Genomic DNA, 16,454 nt, shown 5'->3' with positions numbered 1-16,454 from the left:
TATATATATACATATATATATATATACATGTATATATATATATACATATATATATATATATATATATATATACACACAAACACACACAAACACACACACACACACACACACACACACACACACACACACAGACACACACACACACACACACCCACACACCCACACCCACACACACACACACACACACACACACACACACACACACACACACACACTGGGGAGAACAAGTATTTGATACACTGCCGATTTTGCAGGTTTTCCCACTTACAAAGCACGTAGAGGTCTGTAATTTGTATCATAGGTACACTTCAACTGTGAAAGACGGAATCTAAAACAAAAATCCTGAAAAATCACATTGTATGATTTTTAAATAATTAATTTGCGTTTTATTGCATGAAATAAGTATTTGATCACCTACCAACCAGTAAGAATTCCGGCTCTCACAGACCTGTAAATTTTGTCTTTAAGAAGCCCTCCCATTCTCCACTCATTACCTGTATTAACTGCCTCTGTTTGAACTCGTTATCTGCATAAAAGACAGCTGTCCACACTCAATCAATCAGACTCCAACCGCTCCACAATGGGCACGACCAGAGAGCTGTCTAAGGACATCAGGGACAAAATTGTAAACTTGCACAAGGCTGGGATGGGCTACAGGACAATATAGGCAAGCAGCTTGGTGAGAAGGCAACAACTGTTGGCACAATTATTAGAAAATAGAAAAAGTTCAAGATAACAGTCAATCTCCCTCGGTCTGGGGCTCCATGCAAGATCTCACCTCGTGGAGCCTCAATGAGCATGAGAAAGGTGAGGGATCAGCCCAGAACTTCACGGCAGGACCTGGTCAACGACCTGAAGAGAGCTGGGACCACAGTATCAAAGAAAACCATAAGTAACACATGATGCCGTCATGGATTAAAATCCTGCAGCACACGCAAGGTCCCTCTGCTGCAGCCAGCGCATGTCCAGGCCCGTCTGAAGTTTGCCAATGACCATCTGGATGATCTAGAGGAGGAATGGGAAAATGTCATGTGGTCTGATGAGACCAAAATAGAGATTTTTGGTTTAAACTCCACTCGCCGTGTTTGGAGGAAGAAGAAGGATGAGTACAACCCCAAGAACATCATCCCAACCGTGAAGCATGGAGGGGGAAACATCATTCTTTGGGGATGCTTTTCTGCAAAGGGGACAGGACGACTGCACCGTATTGAGGGAAGGATGGATGGGGCCATGTATCGCGAGATCTTGGCCAACAACCTCCTTCGCTCAACAAGAGCATTGAAGATGGGGCGTGGCTGGGTCTTCCAGCATGACAATGACCCGAAACACACAGCCAGGGCAACTAAGGAGTGGCTCCGTAAGAAGCATCTCAAGGTCCTGGAGTGGCCTCGCCAGTCTCCAGACCTGAACCCAATAGAAAAATCTTTGGAGGGAGCTGAAAGTCTGTGTTGCCCAGCGAAAGCCCCGAAACCTGAAGGATCTGGAGAAGATCTGTATGGAGGAGTGGGCCAAAATCCCTGGTTAAGAACTTCAGGAAACGTCTGATCTCCGTAATTGCAAACAAAGGTTTCCGTACCAAATATTAAGTTCTGTTTTTCTGATTTATCAAATACTTATTTCATGCAATAAAATGGAAATTAATTATTTTAAAATCATGCAATGTGATTTTCAGGATTTTTGTTTTAGATTCCATCTTTCACAGTTGAAGTGTACCTATGAAAAAATTACAGACCTCAACGTACTTTGTAAGTGGGAAAACCTGCAAAATCGGCAGCGTATCAAAATACTTGTTCTCCCCCCTGTATATATATATATATATATATATATATATATATATATATATATATATATATATATATATATATATATATATTTAAATGTTTCTTGGGGGAGGGCACTGATAAGGTTTGGCCTTGGTCCCACAAGCAAGTAAATCCGGCCCTGCCTTTTCAGCTGAGACTACCTCTACAACTTGGTAAAGTTTCATCACGATAGGTTTAGAATTGTGACCTGTTGGCGATTGACAAACAGACAGAATCACAAAATCGACCGACCAATACATATCCTTGAAAAATCTTCGATTTTGTGAGTAATGCTAGGTTCCCACTGTCGTGTGATCCATTACGAACGCCACGGTTTCCCATTCGTAGCTGATCATGGAATTTCTCTGAAAGCTGTTCCCACGATCACGATGCATGGCACGATTGAAATCGTGGCCTCAAGGAGCGTGGTGTTTGTCTTGTCTAAAGGCCCGGTCACACCTTGACGTTTTAGCCAGCGATGGCAACGTATTAAAATGTATGCAAAACGCTGGCTTACGTTGAACTTTTGATGTTTTTTTTTAAAGATTCGGACGTATTCATAGCGACTTGGTCTTATGTATAACGCATTGGTAACGGACACAGAACGTTTCGTTGTGTTATAGATAACTTATACCAACGAATGCTGAACCTGTTGTCGGCCTACACAACCGATGCCCAACGATAGTCTAACTTAGGCATAGCGCGTTGCATGCATCGCCGACGATGTCGTGACGTAGCCTATTAAAAGGCTGACGCACAACGATTCGAATCATAACTGCCAGAGAAATGGAAGTGTCAACATCGCGGTCACACCTTGGCGATCTTGCCAGCGTATGCCGACCTAAGAAAAACGTGTCTAAAACGTTGGGGCACGTCAAATACGGTATGAGTAAGTTTGGTATACGTGAGTAGAACGCTAAAGTACGCTATCATACGTCATAGTAAGTAGAGTACGTCAAGAAATTTTAAACATGTTCAAAATTTTACGACGTACTCGGCGTATGACACACGTTCCGCATGCGATGGGGATAAGTTTTACACACGATATGTGGACGCTTACACACGTCCACAAAGGCTACTTATAAGCTACTCATAAGTCGAAACACGTCGCGGTCATATCTTTTTTATGCGAAACTTATTTCTAACTTATGTTTGACGTGCTTTGAACCAATTCTTTACATAGTCCCAACACACATCGACGTATGTAGACGTATTCCAATGACGATTTCCGGTCGACAAAAAATAAATGAACGTGTTTCTAGCTTACAACTGCCATATAAAGATGTGTTCCCAGCGATTTTGGGAATTGGTATATAAAAATGCTGCTCATAAAAGGGGAACCCAACAGTGTTTTTGAGTCCTTTTTGAGTCTATGTCCATGTCAGCAGTAACAGTATCAGTATCAGTATTAGTATTAGTATTAGTAGTAGTAGTAGTAGTTTGTTCATGTTGGCAGTCGTAGGTGAGTGTGAGGGGGAGGGTGTGGGTTATGATGGATCGTCCTTGCGTTTAACGATTTAAATGATAAACTCAACGATTTAAATGGCTGCATCTCCACTATTGAAAGTCGACGCTTGTGCTCAACAATTGGATTTTTTTTTACACTCAACGACTTTTAAACGGTACCACTCAGCTATTTTCATTGTTTACAATGAACGATTTAAATTGCTGTCACTCGCCTTTGTTTTTTGACGCTGGGGTTTGGAAATGTGAAGCGTTTCTTCTGAACGTGTTAAAACGCTCAAACTCGACTATTTTAAATAGACGCTGCCGATGGACAATTGGAATCATAGCCAAGCTGGACATCGAAGTGTGAACATCCTCGTCATGCCGAAGAAAAGTTTGAAGAATGCTGCAAATAAGTGTCCTGGCCGTGGCCGTGGACGCTGACGCAAGGACGATCCATTATACCGACGTCTTTCAGCCTATGAGTAACTTAAAAGTAACGTCTGTCGATGTGTGGCAACGATCGCGTAACGTGCCAACAACACGTTAATCATAGGTTAGAAATAAGTTTCGGGTACGCTAAACATTACCTCGGCGTGTCTCAACTTATGATTAACTTACAAGTAGCATGTGTTGACGTCTGTCAACGATCGCAGACCGTGCATACAACTTGTGGCCAGCGTAGCGGAACGTGTGAGTCATACGCCGGCATACGTCGTGAAATTTCAAGCATGAAAAAATTTGAGGTACATTTGAATTTGAGGTACAAAATTTGAGGTACAAAAAATTTGAGTTGAAAAAAAAGTACAACGTTTAAAGCCAGCGTACAACGACGTATGGCAGTGTTTTTCAGCGTGCTCTCAATGTTATCAAAACTTACCCATAACGTATTCAACGTGTGCCAGCGTTTTAGAAAAAAAATTCAAAAAAAAATCGGCATACGTTGGCTAAAACGTCAAGGTGTGACCGGGCCTTAAGATCGATCCTGATCACCACGATTAGTAAGCAAGATTAGATGTGATCTGTCGCGCTTTGTTACGATACAATATGATCTGATACGATGATCCAGACTGACAATTGATCGTGTTGATCGTAGAAAAATTTTCTATGATTAACACGATTGCCACGACTGACCTCAAGATCTGATAAGATCTGATAGGATCACCACGATTTCAATTGTGCCGTGCATCGTGATAGTGGGAACCCAGCATCACAAACAAACAGAATAACACATGCAACCAACAAATATAAATCTTCATCTTCGATTATCACAAGAAATAAAGTATTGAAGCGATATCTGCTGGTTTCACTCATTATCTACGTGTGTGTGTGTGTGTGTGTGTGTGTGTGTGTGTGTGTGTGTGTGTGTGTGTGTGTGTGTGTGTGTGTGTGTGTGTGTGTGTGTGTGTGTGTGTGTGTGTGCGCGCGCGCACGCACACACAGCAATCCCAAAACAGAGTCGAGCACCGTGGTGATCTCTGTTTGTTCGACTGTCCCCACACTCACCCTATGAATTTATGTTGATAAACTGATATTGAATTAAGTGGTGTTACTGTCTTGCAGGCTTGATGGACCAAATAGCCTCATTCTGCATCCAGGTTCCTTGTGCATGTGTTCCTTGGAGTCCTTCCGCGAGTCAAAAAGTTGATATTCCATTGTCTGTGCAATGCCAGAAAGATGTATCTTAAGTGTCCAAGGCTCCATCATCTGGCTTTGGGTATGGGCATGAGGAGTCATCCATACACTTTACATTTAAAAATATATATTTAAACAGACTCAGTGGCATTATGGTGAGAACATCCGTTCTGAGTCTGGGAGGTTGGTGGTTAAAACCTCATCCACATCATAACAAAGACTTTTAATACGGCACATGCTGTTTTCAAGCTTGTAAAAGGATAGAACATATTCCCGCTCTGCTGCGGACAGGGTCCGGGATGCAAAACAAACAGGCCGCTCGGAACCATCGTCCATCCTGTGGGAGAGCACTGCCCCGATGCCATATGCAGAGCTGTTGCATGCCAATAAGAGCGGACGCGCAGGCTCGTAGTGCACGAGGACCGTATCCTCTGTGAGCAGCCGCTTGACGCGGTCGAACGACGCCTGGTGTGCAGGCCCCCAGGCCCAGCGCTCGCCCTTCCTAAGCAACCACGTTAACGGCGCAAACTGTGAGCTGAGCCCGCGCACGAACCTTTGATAATAATGGGCCATACCAATGAACGAGCGCAGCTGCATCTTGTCGCGAGGCGGTGGCATGTGTTGAATCGCCTCCACCTTCCGAGGACCTTTCAACAGCCCCTCCGGCGTGATGATGTGCCCGAGGTATTCCAAGCGCTGCTTGAAGAACGCGCACTTGTCCCTGTTCAAGCGCAGGCCGCACGCTTCTAGCTTTGTCAGCACTTGGGCAATGTTTGCAAGGTGCTCGTCCGCCGTTTTCCCCGCAATGAGCACATCGTCCAGGTAGGTCTGAGCGGGCAGGCCAATGCAAACCTGATCCATGGCTTTCTGCCACAAGGCTGGGGCCGAAGCAATCCCAAAACAGAGTCGGGTATATCGATAGAGCCCTTGACACGTGTTGATTGTCAAAAGCTCGCTATTCCCGGGATCCATCGCCAGGTGAAAATATGCATCACGCAGGTCTAGCTTCGCGAAGTATCGACTCCCCGCCAATCGTGCATATATTTCATCGATTGATGGCAGTGGATATTGCGCCACGCTGAGCCCCGGGTTAACCGTGGATTTGAAGTCCCCGCACAATCGGACATCTCCATTCCGTTTCAGCACCGTGACGACCGGGGTGGCCCAATCTGAGTGCGACACCCGTTCGATCACTCCACAAGCCTCCAGCCTATCCAGTTCACCCTTGACCTTGTCCCGCAGGGCATACGGCACCGGTCGCGGTTTACAAAAACGAGGAACCACCGCCTCCTTCAGGAAGAGTTTTGCCTCCACGCCCTTGAGTTTCCCAAGGTCATCGCAAAACAAACCTTGATGTCTTTGAAGAATCTTCTCCAACTGATCCTCCCACCGGCTCGGCACGGGTTGCACAAGGTGAACTGCGGCCCAGTCTAGCCTGATGCGGGACAGCCAGTCTCGGCCGAGGAGAGACGGTCCCCTCCCCCGCACGACGTGCAAAGGAAGCATGGCGACCTGGCCTTGGTACCGCACAGACACGTCTGCCATCCCGACTGGCGTTATCTTCTCGCGGGTGTACGTGAACAGCATGAGGTTTGACCTGATAAGCTTTTGGCGGTTGAGTCTACGCGCGGTCTGTTCGCCTATGATCGACACAGCCGCTCCCGTATCGACCTGAAACGTGATCGGCGTTTTGTTCACTTCAATTTCCACCGTCACCGGGCGCACCGCCGCAGGGCCAATTGAAAACAGGCTCAACAACGGCCGCCGGTTCCGCCCCGGGTTGCTGAGGTCGCCTCGCACATCGCCGTCCATCACCTTAACGGTGGCCGGCGCCCCACAGCACACACGCTTCAGATGACCCACCTTGTGACAATTTAAACACATGGTGCCTTTATACGGGCACGCACCGCGCAGGTGTCGACCTCCGCATCCCAAACACGTCCGCGGAGTCACCTCGCCGCACATGCGGTCGCACGGCGACGTCTGACCCGCATCGAAGGTCGTGCGCGCGCCCTGGGGTGCTCGAGACCCCGCGTGGCCGGTGATGGCCCGAACATCCCCGCGAGTCTGCTCGACCGCTGGAGCCGTGCTGACCGCAGAGTCGAATGTAATGGCTTCACCCTTCAGCTGAAGAACCGCCGAAACCATCTTCGCATCTTGTAAACCAGCAATAAAACGATATCTGAGCCGAGCTGGACGCTCCTCCGCCGTGAACTTGCATGCCACGGACGAATGCTTCACTCGCGCCACGAAATCAGCGACGCGCTCCTCTGCACCTTTCGAGAGACGATCGAACTGGTATCGAGCGAGCTGTAATGACTGCTCCGGCGCCATGTGCGTTTCATCTTCTGCTCAATGTCCCGAAACGACAGACCGTCATCACGGGGCTTGTCCGGCGCCACCAAATCACTCAGTAGTCGATAATGCTCCGCCGATAGCGAGGCGAGCAAGATCGACTTCTGTTTGCTCTCGTCAACCACATCATTCGCGTGGAAATAGCATCCCAATTGCTCTGAAAACAATTCGAAGTCGTCTCCGACGAAAACGGGCACATGTCCGTTTTCAACCATCCTCGTCAGCCAACTATGGTGTACGAGGTGCAGTGAAACACGAGAAGCAAGAGTGTTAGCATCAACTCCACTTTATTGCGCGTCCTGATGTACATTCCTGCCACCCCTAGTGGGCGAGTCATGATATACGAAAACCCAATCACGTGATACAGCACAGTTATGACGATAAGTTGCGCAGTGAAATGCTGTCCGTTCTTGAAGTAAACATTGACTGTCAAATTGGACATCTTGCAAATTGCCCTTATCTCCAGCTTATCTGCAAATACACCAGATATTGGTCTCTTGTACCTACACACTGTGGTATACAGAAGGGTAAGGCAATCTTTAGCATCCTCACCAACAGGAGGGTAAGGTGGTCTTTCGCAGCCTAAAATCTGGAAGCATGTTTTTCTTCACGGGAGATGAAAGTGTGCATTGACATGTGCTTCCAAAATAAGCCCGTTTTATCCACACTGAATACTAAATTTGAAGGATTAGTTGTCATTTTCAGTAATCCATTTCAATTCTTCAAGAAATTTACTTGCTGCCTGGGTTTCAGCGATTGTAGATTCGCCACTAATGCGGACTCTGTGCAGGAAGAGCACCACTTGATGTTTTAAAACCAACCTTGGCTCGCGATGAAAGTTTCCATGGAATATCCCTCACCCTCTTGTGTGGTATAGTCTGCGGGCCTGCGGGGCAGGGCATGGTGGTGGGGGAGTGGGCGGCGTGGTCATCGTGTCTGCCAGGGATACAAAGAGTGCGCGCCGCCTGAGGCGTTGTAGTGATGCCGTAGTCGCCCGGCTTGTGAGTGTACTGAGTACGTAATAAAGGAGAGCTGCGGGCAAAGTACGCCCGCGCTCGCGCTTGTGCAACACAGCCCGGCTCGACTGTTCCCCCGCTCGTGTCTGCCTGCTAAGCATCTCTATCACGACACTACATCTTGTTCTTTTATATGTTCATAAATGCTTTTTGCTTTCTGCATTAGGATTGCTTGGCTCATAATATATTTATGTTAAACAATATTGCATTATCAAAGGTTTGCCAACACACAGTCTGGGTTATTCTTATCAAGTTGGGCTGATCCACAGTCACACACATTACCTCAACAGATGTGATCTTTAAAACAACTATAAACTGTAATTAAAAATACAAAAAAGAGCAAATTGCTCAATCCCTTATTTGAATTACATACACTAGTACATGCCCGCACGTGCATGCCCGTACCTGCAAAAAAAAAAAACCTTCAAACCGCGAGCCAGAAACAACAACCACACAGGCCGTTCCTTCGCTCTCGCGTGTCCGTATGTGCAACCCCCCCCCAAACAAACTTTCAAACCGTGAGCCAGAAACAACCACACAGGCCGTTCCTTCACTCTCGCGTGCCCGTACATGCAAACCCCCCCTCTTCCCCCCCAAAAAGAAAACTTTCAAAAAATCACACAGGCCGTTCCTTCGCTCTCGTAAACGACGACTGGATTGGGGCATTGTGTTTATCTTTAAATGCGCATAATAGATCGAGAAATTATTAGAATACATTATCATCACCATCCGGAAGTGGTGCGTGCCCGTACGGAATGTTCACATGCATTCCACGAATTATCGCTTGCATTGAAGTAACAACTGCTGTGATACTTACACACATAGAGTTAATTAAAATACAAATTAAAATAAAGTTTACCTCCCCGTCTTTGCTTGCCATGACATTCGCTGCCATTGACCATTGCCACTTCTACTCCATGGTAACTAAGGCACCGATCCCCATCGTAACCGGCACGGCACGCGACGTCATTGTCGGCCGGCCATGCACCAGCCTACGCAGCAACGTGTCTTGTCATTGGTTGGTAAATAAATGGCCATCACTTGGGAAGCACTTGTCTGATTAATATCAAACCTTGAAAAGGCACATACTCAGGGCCCCAGCAATATACCTGGCAAGTTTCAATTATATCTGACCAGTGGTTGTCGAGAAACAGCGGTCACACACACACACACACACACACACACACACACACACACACACACACACACACACACACACACACACACACACACACACTGCTGGAATTATAGATGGATGAAGGAAAACCCTTCTGTATTTTCACACTTTTCAGCCTTAAAAACTCGAGCCAAAACCAAAATTATGGAAAAAAAAAAAAGCACCTTTTTTTTGGAGAATTTGTTCATCCAGTTATTTGGGCAGTGTATAAAGCCAAAAATCACTGTCGGGATAGCTCCCAAAAATAATAAATAACCCAGGGTACGTACATGAAGCAATAACACCAACTTCTTATGTTCCTATACAATACATCATGATTATAAAGCTCGGATAATTCCAATTGGGCCATGGACCAACACCTGAGGCCTGAGGCCTCTGCTGCTTCACAAAATGGCTACCGGATGATTATCTGATGTTAGATTGTGGGCAGAACTGGGCGAGCTGTCCAACAAATGGGGCGAAGGCAGTCCCGTCCGCAATCCAGCATTGTCGGCGCCTTCGCAGGATATAGGTTTTTTTGTTTGTTTATTTTTTTGTGGACAAGTGCATGTACTTTCCCTTGCATTACTATCTGTGTCTGTCAACCACCAGAGCTGGTCATTTTGTTTTATTAATCATCCTGTCCATCCTTATACCCATATACATTTGAAAAAAAACTCCTTATTGGAAAGAAAGGTTTTCCTGCCTTCCTGCCCTCATGCACGATCAAACCACCAAATTTGGTTTATTTATTTTGCGATCCTTGGGGGATCATAAATAGTCATGGACATTGTTTCTGCAAATCCAAACATCGTTTCAGTCAATCGCAGAGGTCTTAAGATATCCGGCACAGAGTGTCTGCATTAGCTGGACCTCTGACATGACGCTACTTTGTGTGTATATTTGGTAATGTTCATGATGGTTAGCTGGTACACAGTGAACAAGCAACGTTTTAAAATGTTAAAATAATGTTAAAAACCAAATGGCAACATTGCTGAGATGTCTGTCATGTGCATATGGGGAGTTGGGTGATTGGAGAGTAGAGGGGAAGGGCAGCTGAGGTTTGGGAATGGTGGTGGATGAGTTGCTAACAAAATTACGACATGCAGATTTAAATTTCTTCCAAACAACCCGTCACCTGGTCATTTGACTGAAAGCCAAAACATGCATCACCACAAAGTTGCAAAGGTCTGCCGACTATAATGGGAAGCAGCAAGATCATTTGCAACAAAATCCAACATATAACCACTCATTTGCCATTCATTTTCCAGGACTGTACATGAAAATGCATACAATCCAAATTCTACCTGCAGGATTACAAGCGGTACAAATTGTACCTCCGCGTTCCACCTGTGGTGTCTCTTTTCTACCCTTCATACTTTGTGATCGCAATTTATAGTGTGCAAGGTCAAATAAGCCAGAGAAAGGTAAAAGTATTTTGAATGCAAGGACACCCTTCAACATCGCGGCTTCACCAGATATGCCTTCGCCCACATTATTGCATCATTATACACACTTGCACCAAGTTTGATTTAAATCCCTGAACCCAGATTCAAAATATTTTTTAAATTATGGCTGCCAGACCATGCTCCAATCAGGATGAAATTTAAAACATATATTCCACTTGACTACTGGATCACAATTGTGATGTGTCTCGTCGATTGATGAAGCGGTTCAAGACAAATAATTTTATAAAAAATTGTCATTCAATCCAATATGGCTGACAGACCATGTGACCTATTTATTATTCGTGAACACCCTGATATCCCCAAGGCTTGGGGAACATGTGAGGAAGTTTCCCCTCAATAAATCAAGCCATTCTGGAGAAGACGACTTAAGGTTTGAGGGTAAATTCAATATGGCTGCCAAACCATGTGACCTATGACATCATAGGTGGAGAACTTTTTGTTTCTCATAGAAACACGATCATACCTGCAAAGGTTCGCCCCAATCTGTTCAGCCGTTTCAGAGAAGACTTTTGAAGGTTTTTATGTTAAAAAAAAAAAATATATATATATATATATATATGGCTGCCGATGCACGTAACCGATGACGTCATCAATTTTTTCCCCCACATGCAATTTAGTCCGAGATGACCCTCAAAATTTTTCAGACTGATCGGATACAGAATTCGACATATGCAATTATGTCGTCATAATAATGAAGCCACCTACGACATCAACAAAAAAAAATCATATTTGTTTCCCATGGGGAGTACTTCACGTGCCAAATTTCAATTTTTCCATGGAGCGGTTTCAGAGATACAGAGGTCCAAAGTTTTTCCTTTTTTCCAACATGGCTGCCATGCCACATGACCGATGATGTTAGGGTTTGTTATTAAAACATTCTAGTGAGTAGTCACACCTATGGTGAAAATTGTGTGTCACTCAGAAAAGAGGTTGCAGAGAAAATTAGCATGGACGGATGTCGGTAAGAACGAACAACCTGAAAACATGCCACTGGTGACGTCGTGAGCAGAGGAATAAAAACCCTCTGTTGTGCAATGGCAAATCCTTAAAAAAAATTTCTTTATCTCCACATGATGCAAATCGTCATAGCTTATAAAGGGAATTGAAAAATAGATCCATGGACAAAATAAAAAATTATCTTGATGGAAAAGTTGTTTTTAGCCCCCGTTGGACTTGGTCCGAAACGGGGGCTTACGGATTTGGTCTCGATTTCCGTGTGCGTGAGTGCGTGCATCCGCAATCATATCTCGGAGACGCCTGGACCGATTTTATTCGAACTTGGCACAAACACAATACAACACGTGGTGGTATCAGATCCAAGTTGGCTGACTGGTGGCCATTTTAGTTGTAAAAAATAACAACAACTCTGTATCGAACACGTACTCAACCATTTTTCAGACATGCATTTACCAATCTTCGTCAAAAACTTTGCACACAAACAATGATGGCTTACATAAGCAGGTCATTTTTTTCGCCAGATCAGATCCAAGATGGCCGGCTGGCGGCCATTTTAGTTGAAAAAAAAAACCTAATGTTGAACACTTCCTCAACCATTTCTCGGACTAGCATTTACTGATGTTGTTCAAAGTTGTCACACAGGTAATGAATTCTGGCTTACATAAGCACGTCATCCCCCCCCCCCCCGAGATCAGATCCAAGATAGCCGACTGGCGGTCATTTTAGTTGTACATATATAGGCTCGCCCTTTAATTCCATACAGCAAAATTACTAAAACAACAGGGGCTGTGACATTTTATGTCTTTTTTTTTTTAAACTTGTTTCTTTAAGGAATTTCCCATTGCTCAAGAGTTGACAAGAGCCAAGTCAAACAGGAAGAGGTCAGTTCGTGGGCCTAATCACAAGGTCACCAAACTTACCAAGTCATGAAAAAAAGTGTTTGTAAAACAACAACTCAAATTTCAAAACAAATCAAATCAAATCGACTTTATAAGAATTGCATGCATTTCCAGACGAGGAAGAAAGAACCAATTCCATTCCTAAAGGAAGTTTATGAACCAGCGAGCATTTGTACTTTCCCACAGCGACATAGGAAACTTTTCCAGCGCTGGCTTGAACCACCACAAATTATTTGTAAGTTAAATTTATGCTGCTGCCACAGCAAGACTCAAGCCCATTACCTCTTGGATACCAGACCAAGATACCAACAGCAGCAGCATCATGTAGTATTTTTATTCCTTACAGAGGAAATCTGCAGAAAATCTTCCAAAGAAATGTCCAAATGTAGGCATTAGAATTTGCACGTACAACCAGCACATCACAGATAGACTTACAGCACCATCCAAGTCGAACTGATTTTTCCATGTAGCCACAAATCCGAGCCAATCTTCTTGCTCTCCTTCCCGAAACTCTCCTGCATCATCGCCAGACAAATGGTGCACCAATTTAGTACAATAAGGAAAATATTACTTACATGTGTGACATTGGGGTTAAGTCAGATGGGATTGTCATTTGTTCAGCAAGGGGCAAAGTCAACTGACATTTTATATTTTAAAGCCCAACTCCAACAAATTTGAAACACAAAGGAAAGAGCAAACTTCACATCAGGTAACGTTTCATTTGTGGTCCACGAGTTTCCTCAAACCAAACTCCAGCTCTGGCATGCCATCAGCTCTTTATCTCAGGTTTGCAGCTCATTTCTAGCAAGGTATGAAAGCATAATTTTTTTTTAGGGTGTCAGGATTTATCATTTCATATGCAGCCTGTGGCTGCTGGTTGCATTTGGTGGGAGCATGGCTGTGCCACTGATGCAGTGCCCCGTTTCAAATAAAGCTGAACTCATTTTGCTGACCTCAGAAGGATGGCAGGCTGAGAGAACCCACCTGGTGTTATTTAAAAGGATGATGGGGCTCAAACTCAAGACCTCAAGCCAGCCATCCATTTTGACCATACTGTGTGCAGAGCATTGGTGCTGCCTAAGGCCAAGGTCACATTTGCTCTACGGCGAGGATACGGCGGCCGTACGCCCTCTGAATTGACAGAAACGTGCGGCAGCCGCAGAGAAACTGAGGTGGCCTCAGGGAGGCCCTATGCCATTTGGCTATATTTTACAGGCCGTAGGGTCGCCGTGGAATTATAGCACGGAGTTATAACTTTTTTTCATTTCAACGTCCGCCGTAGGATTTCGACAAGCCAAGCTATGACGTAGATGTGTTCCACGTCAACCTACGTAGGGCGTACGGTGGGCTTGCGTTATTCGTGCGGCTGCCGTAAGCTCTTCTCAATGAAAAATGAATTTTCCCAACCCCCAAAAAATTACGGCGCCTGCACCATTTCCACGGTCGCCATACGGTGGCCTTACGGTCTGTGTGACTACCTGCGGGCAACGCAGCGTCGACACACGGTTCCCCTACGCCCGCTGTGCACCTACGTACGGCCTCCGTGGCAGTCTGTGTCGACCGTGCGCTTCCGCTGGAGATCGGAGTGTAGGTGTTTGCCTATACCGTGGTGCCCCCAGAATCCCAATTTAATTCGTTCCAGGAGGCTGTTCGGATTGCAAAAAGTTCGGATTCCAAAAATATTTTCCCAATAAGAAATAATGGAGTGAATTAATCCGTTCATGGACCCAAAGAAAACCCACTTTCAAGACACTTTAATCTGAAATTCCCCATGTTTAAGGTAAAATAAGATGAGTAAATGACCTTCGGTGGCGGTGTATTGTATGTAAACTGGTACAATCACCCCATCCAAAGGTCCACACAGGCTCAAGCTCCGGCCTGGGTTCCGATCACTCGCGCACTCTGCAAGAGTGTTGCCCCCAGGGCAGCTCATCAAACATGATGCCCGCAGAACCACAATCAATTTCATCAAACGCATCGGGCTGACGTAATCATGGATATTCCAAATTACAACTGGTTTTGCTGTGAAATTCAATCCTTGCCCGACAGTCCGTCACGCCACGTGATGGGATTGCTTTTTTTGTTATTAATTAAAACACAAGATGTTTAAAAAAACAAACATCACAAATGAAGGTGAAAACACAAGGTAAGGCCGAGGTCACATTTGGCTGGGCGACCGGAGGGTCTACAAAATGTACGGGCACGAGCAATTATAAGGTGGCCGCAGTATTTCCACGGTCACACAATGTAGCAGTCACATATGTTTTTAGCAGCGTTCGCGCTCATAGAGAGCCCGGCGTTGTTCTTCTTCTTGTTCTTCTTCTTCTTGTGAAGACAAAACCTTAATCTCTCGGATTCGGCTCTTGTATATACAAGATCCGGATCTCCTTAAATACTGACCACATGTACACATCTTCACATAGACGGTGCCTTTTGAGAGCGTCTATCATGAACTTCTAAATATATTCGGACATTTGCTTTAAAGTTTCGAAAAGTTGATGTTACTATTTAAAGATTATTCCATTTATCGTATTGTAATTTTGTAAATACATTATATATTCCGTAAATACACGATATATGGTAAATACATTATGACGGGTTTCGCTATTGGCTTAATGAAGGAACGTGACGAAATATCGGAAGTTGTTGTTTTTTAGCCGACAAAACCTTTAAGTTTTGGACGCTGCTCTTAGACACATTTGTCCTTGTTATTTTTCGGGTAGCCGCACGGCGTATTTATAAATCGTGGAGACCGAAAACGTGGGTGTGCCGTACGGTCTTCGATTTGATGTCGCACGGTGACCTGAGGGTGTTTCTGCGGCGGCCATAGAATTTTGAAGGCAGACGCAAGGTGCCCGCAAGGCGACTGCAGGGGGACCCTAAGCCGAACGTGCGGCCAGACGGATGGTAACGAATGGGTTAATTATTTTCTTTTTTTTCGGCTTGTCGAATCGCTACGGCGAACGTAGAAATGAAAAAAGTTATAACTCCACGTTATAATTCCACGGCGACCTTACGGCCTGTAAAATAGCCAAACGGCGTCGGGCCACCCTGAGGCCACCTCAGTTTCTCTGCGGCCGCCGCACGTTTCTGTCAATTCAGAGGGCGTACGGCCGCCGTATCCTCGCCGTAGAGCAAATGTGACTGTGACTGAGGCCTAAAGTATCGATCGACACATGAGAGATGCTTTCACGAATACTTCCACCGACGAACTGAATGAACAAAGCGCGAAGATGCGGCTCGAACAGGTGGGGGAGACACGCGAACAAACATGAACGCCACGTTGTGTTCGGTTTTTTTTTTAATGTATTAGGTTTTTAGGGCAAAATTTTCTCGAAAAAATTGTTCGGATTCCAATTTGTTCAAACAATGGGGCATTCGGATTCTGGGGGCACCACGGTATATTATAGTTATAGTATATTCAGTGAAATATACTGGTATATTTTTATTTCAGTAAAAAAAAAAGAACTGGTATATATACCCACTCGTGACCGTCCGTCTGGCCGCACGTTCGCCTTAGAGCCCCCCTGCGGTCGCCTTGCGTCTACCTTGAAAATTCTATGGCCGCCGCAGTGACGCCCTAAGGTCACCGTGCGACATCAAATCAAAGACCGTATGGCACACCCACGTTTTCGGTCTCTACAATTTATAAATACGCCGTGCGGCTACCCTAAAAATAAAAACATATGTGACTGCTACATTGTTTGACCGTGGAAATA

At 45.1% G+C, this 16,454-nt stretch overlaps 1 protein-coding gene across 4 annotated transcripts in view; it reads right to left on the bottom strand.

Annotated features, from left to right (window-relative positions):
• Positions 1–16,454, bottom strand: part of CTC1 (CST telomere replication complex component 1) — a 414,875-nt gene that overhangs the window by 360,234 nt on the left and 38,187 nt on the right. For all 4 annotated transcript variants that reach the window (XM_085875488.1, XM_085875489.1, XM_085875491.1 and 1 more), the window contains exon 2: positions 13,171–13,250. In XM_085875488.1, coding sequence (XP_085731614.1) covers positions 13,171–13,250 — 80 coding nt within the window. The remainder of the gene's footprint in view (positions 1–13,170; positions 13,251–16,454) is intronic.

Source organism: Eptatretus burgeri, chromosome 3 (assembly GCF_056783735.1).
Source record: "Eptatretus burgeri isolate ZD-2024b chromosome 3, Ebu_testis_v1, whole genome shotgun sequence".
In the NCBI taxonomy this organism is placed as follows: Eukaryota; Metazoa; Chordata; class Myxini; order Myxiniformes; family Myxinidae; genus Eptatretus; species Eptatretus burgeri.
Note: the sequence above shows the minus strand (reverse complement) of the source record. Positions and strands in the feature narration are given on the sequence as shown.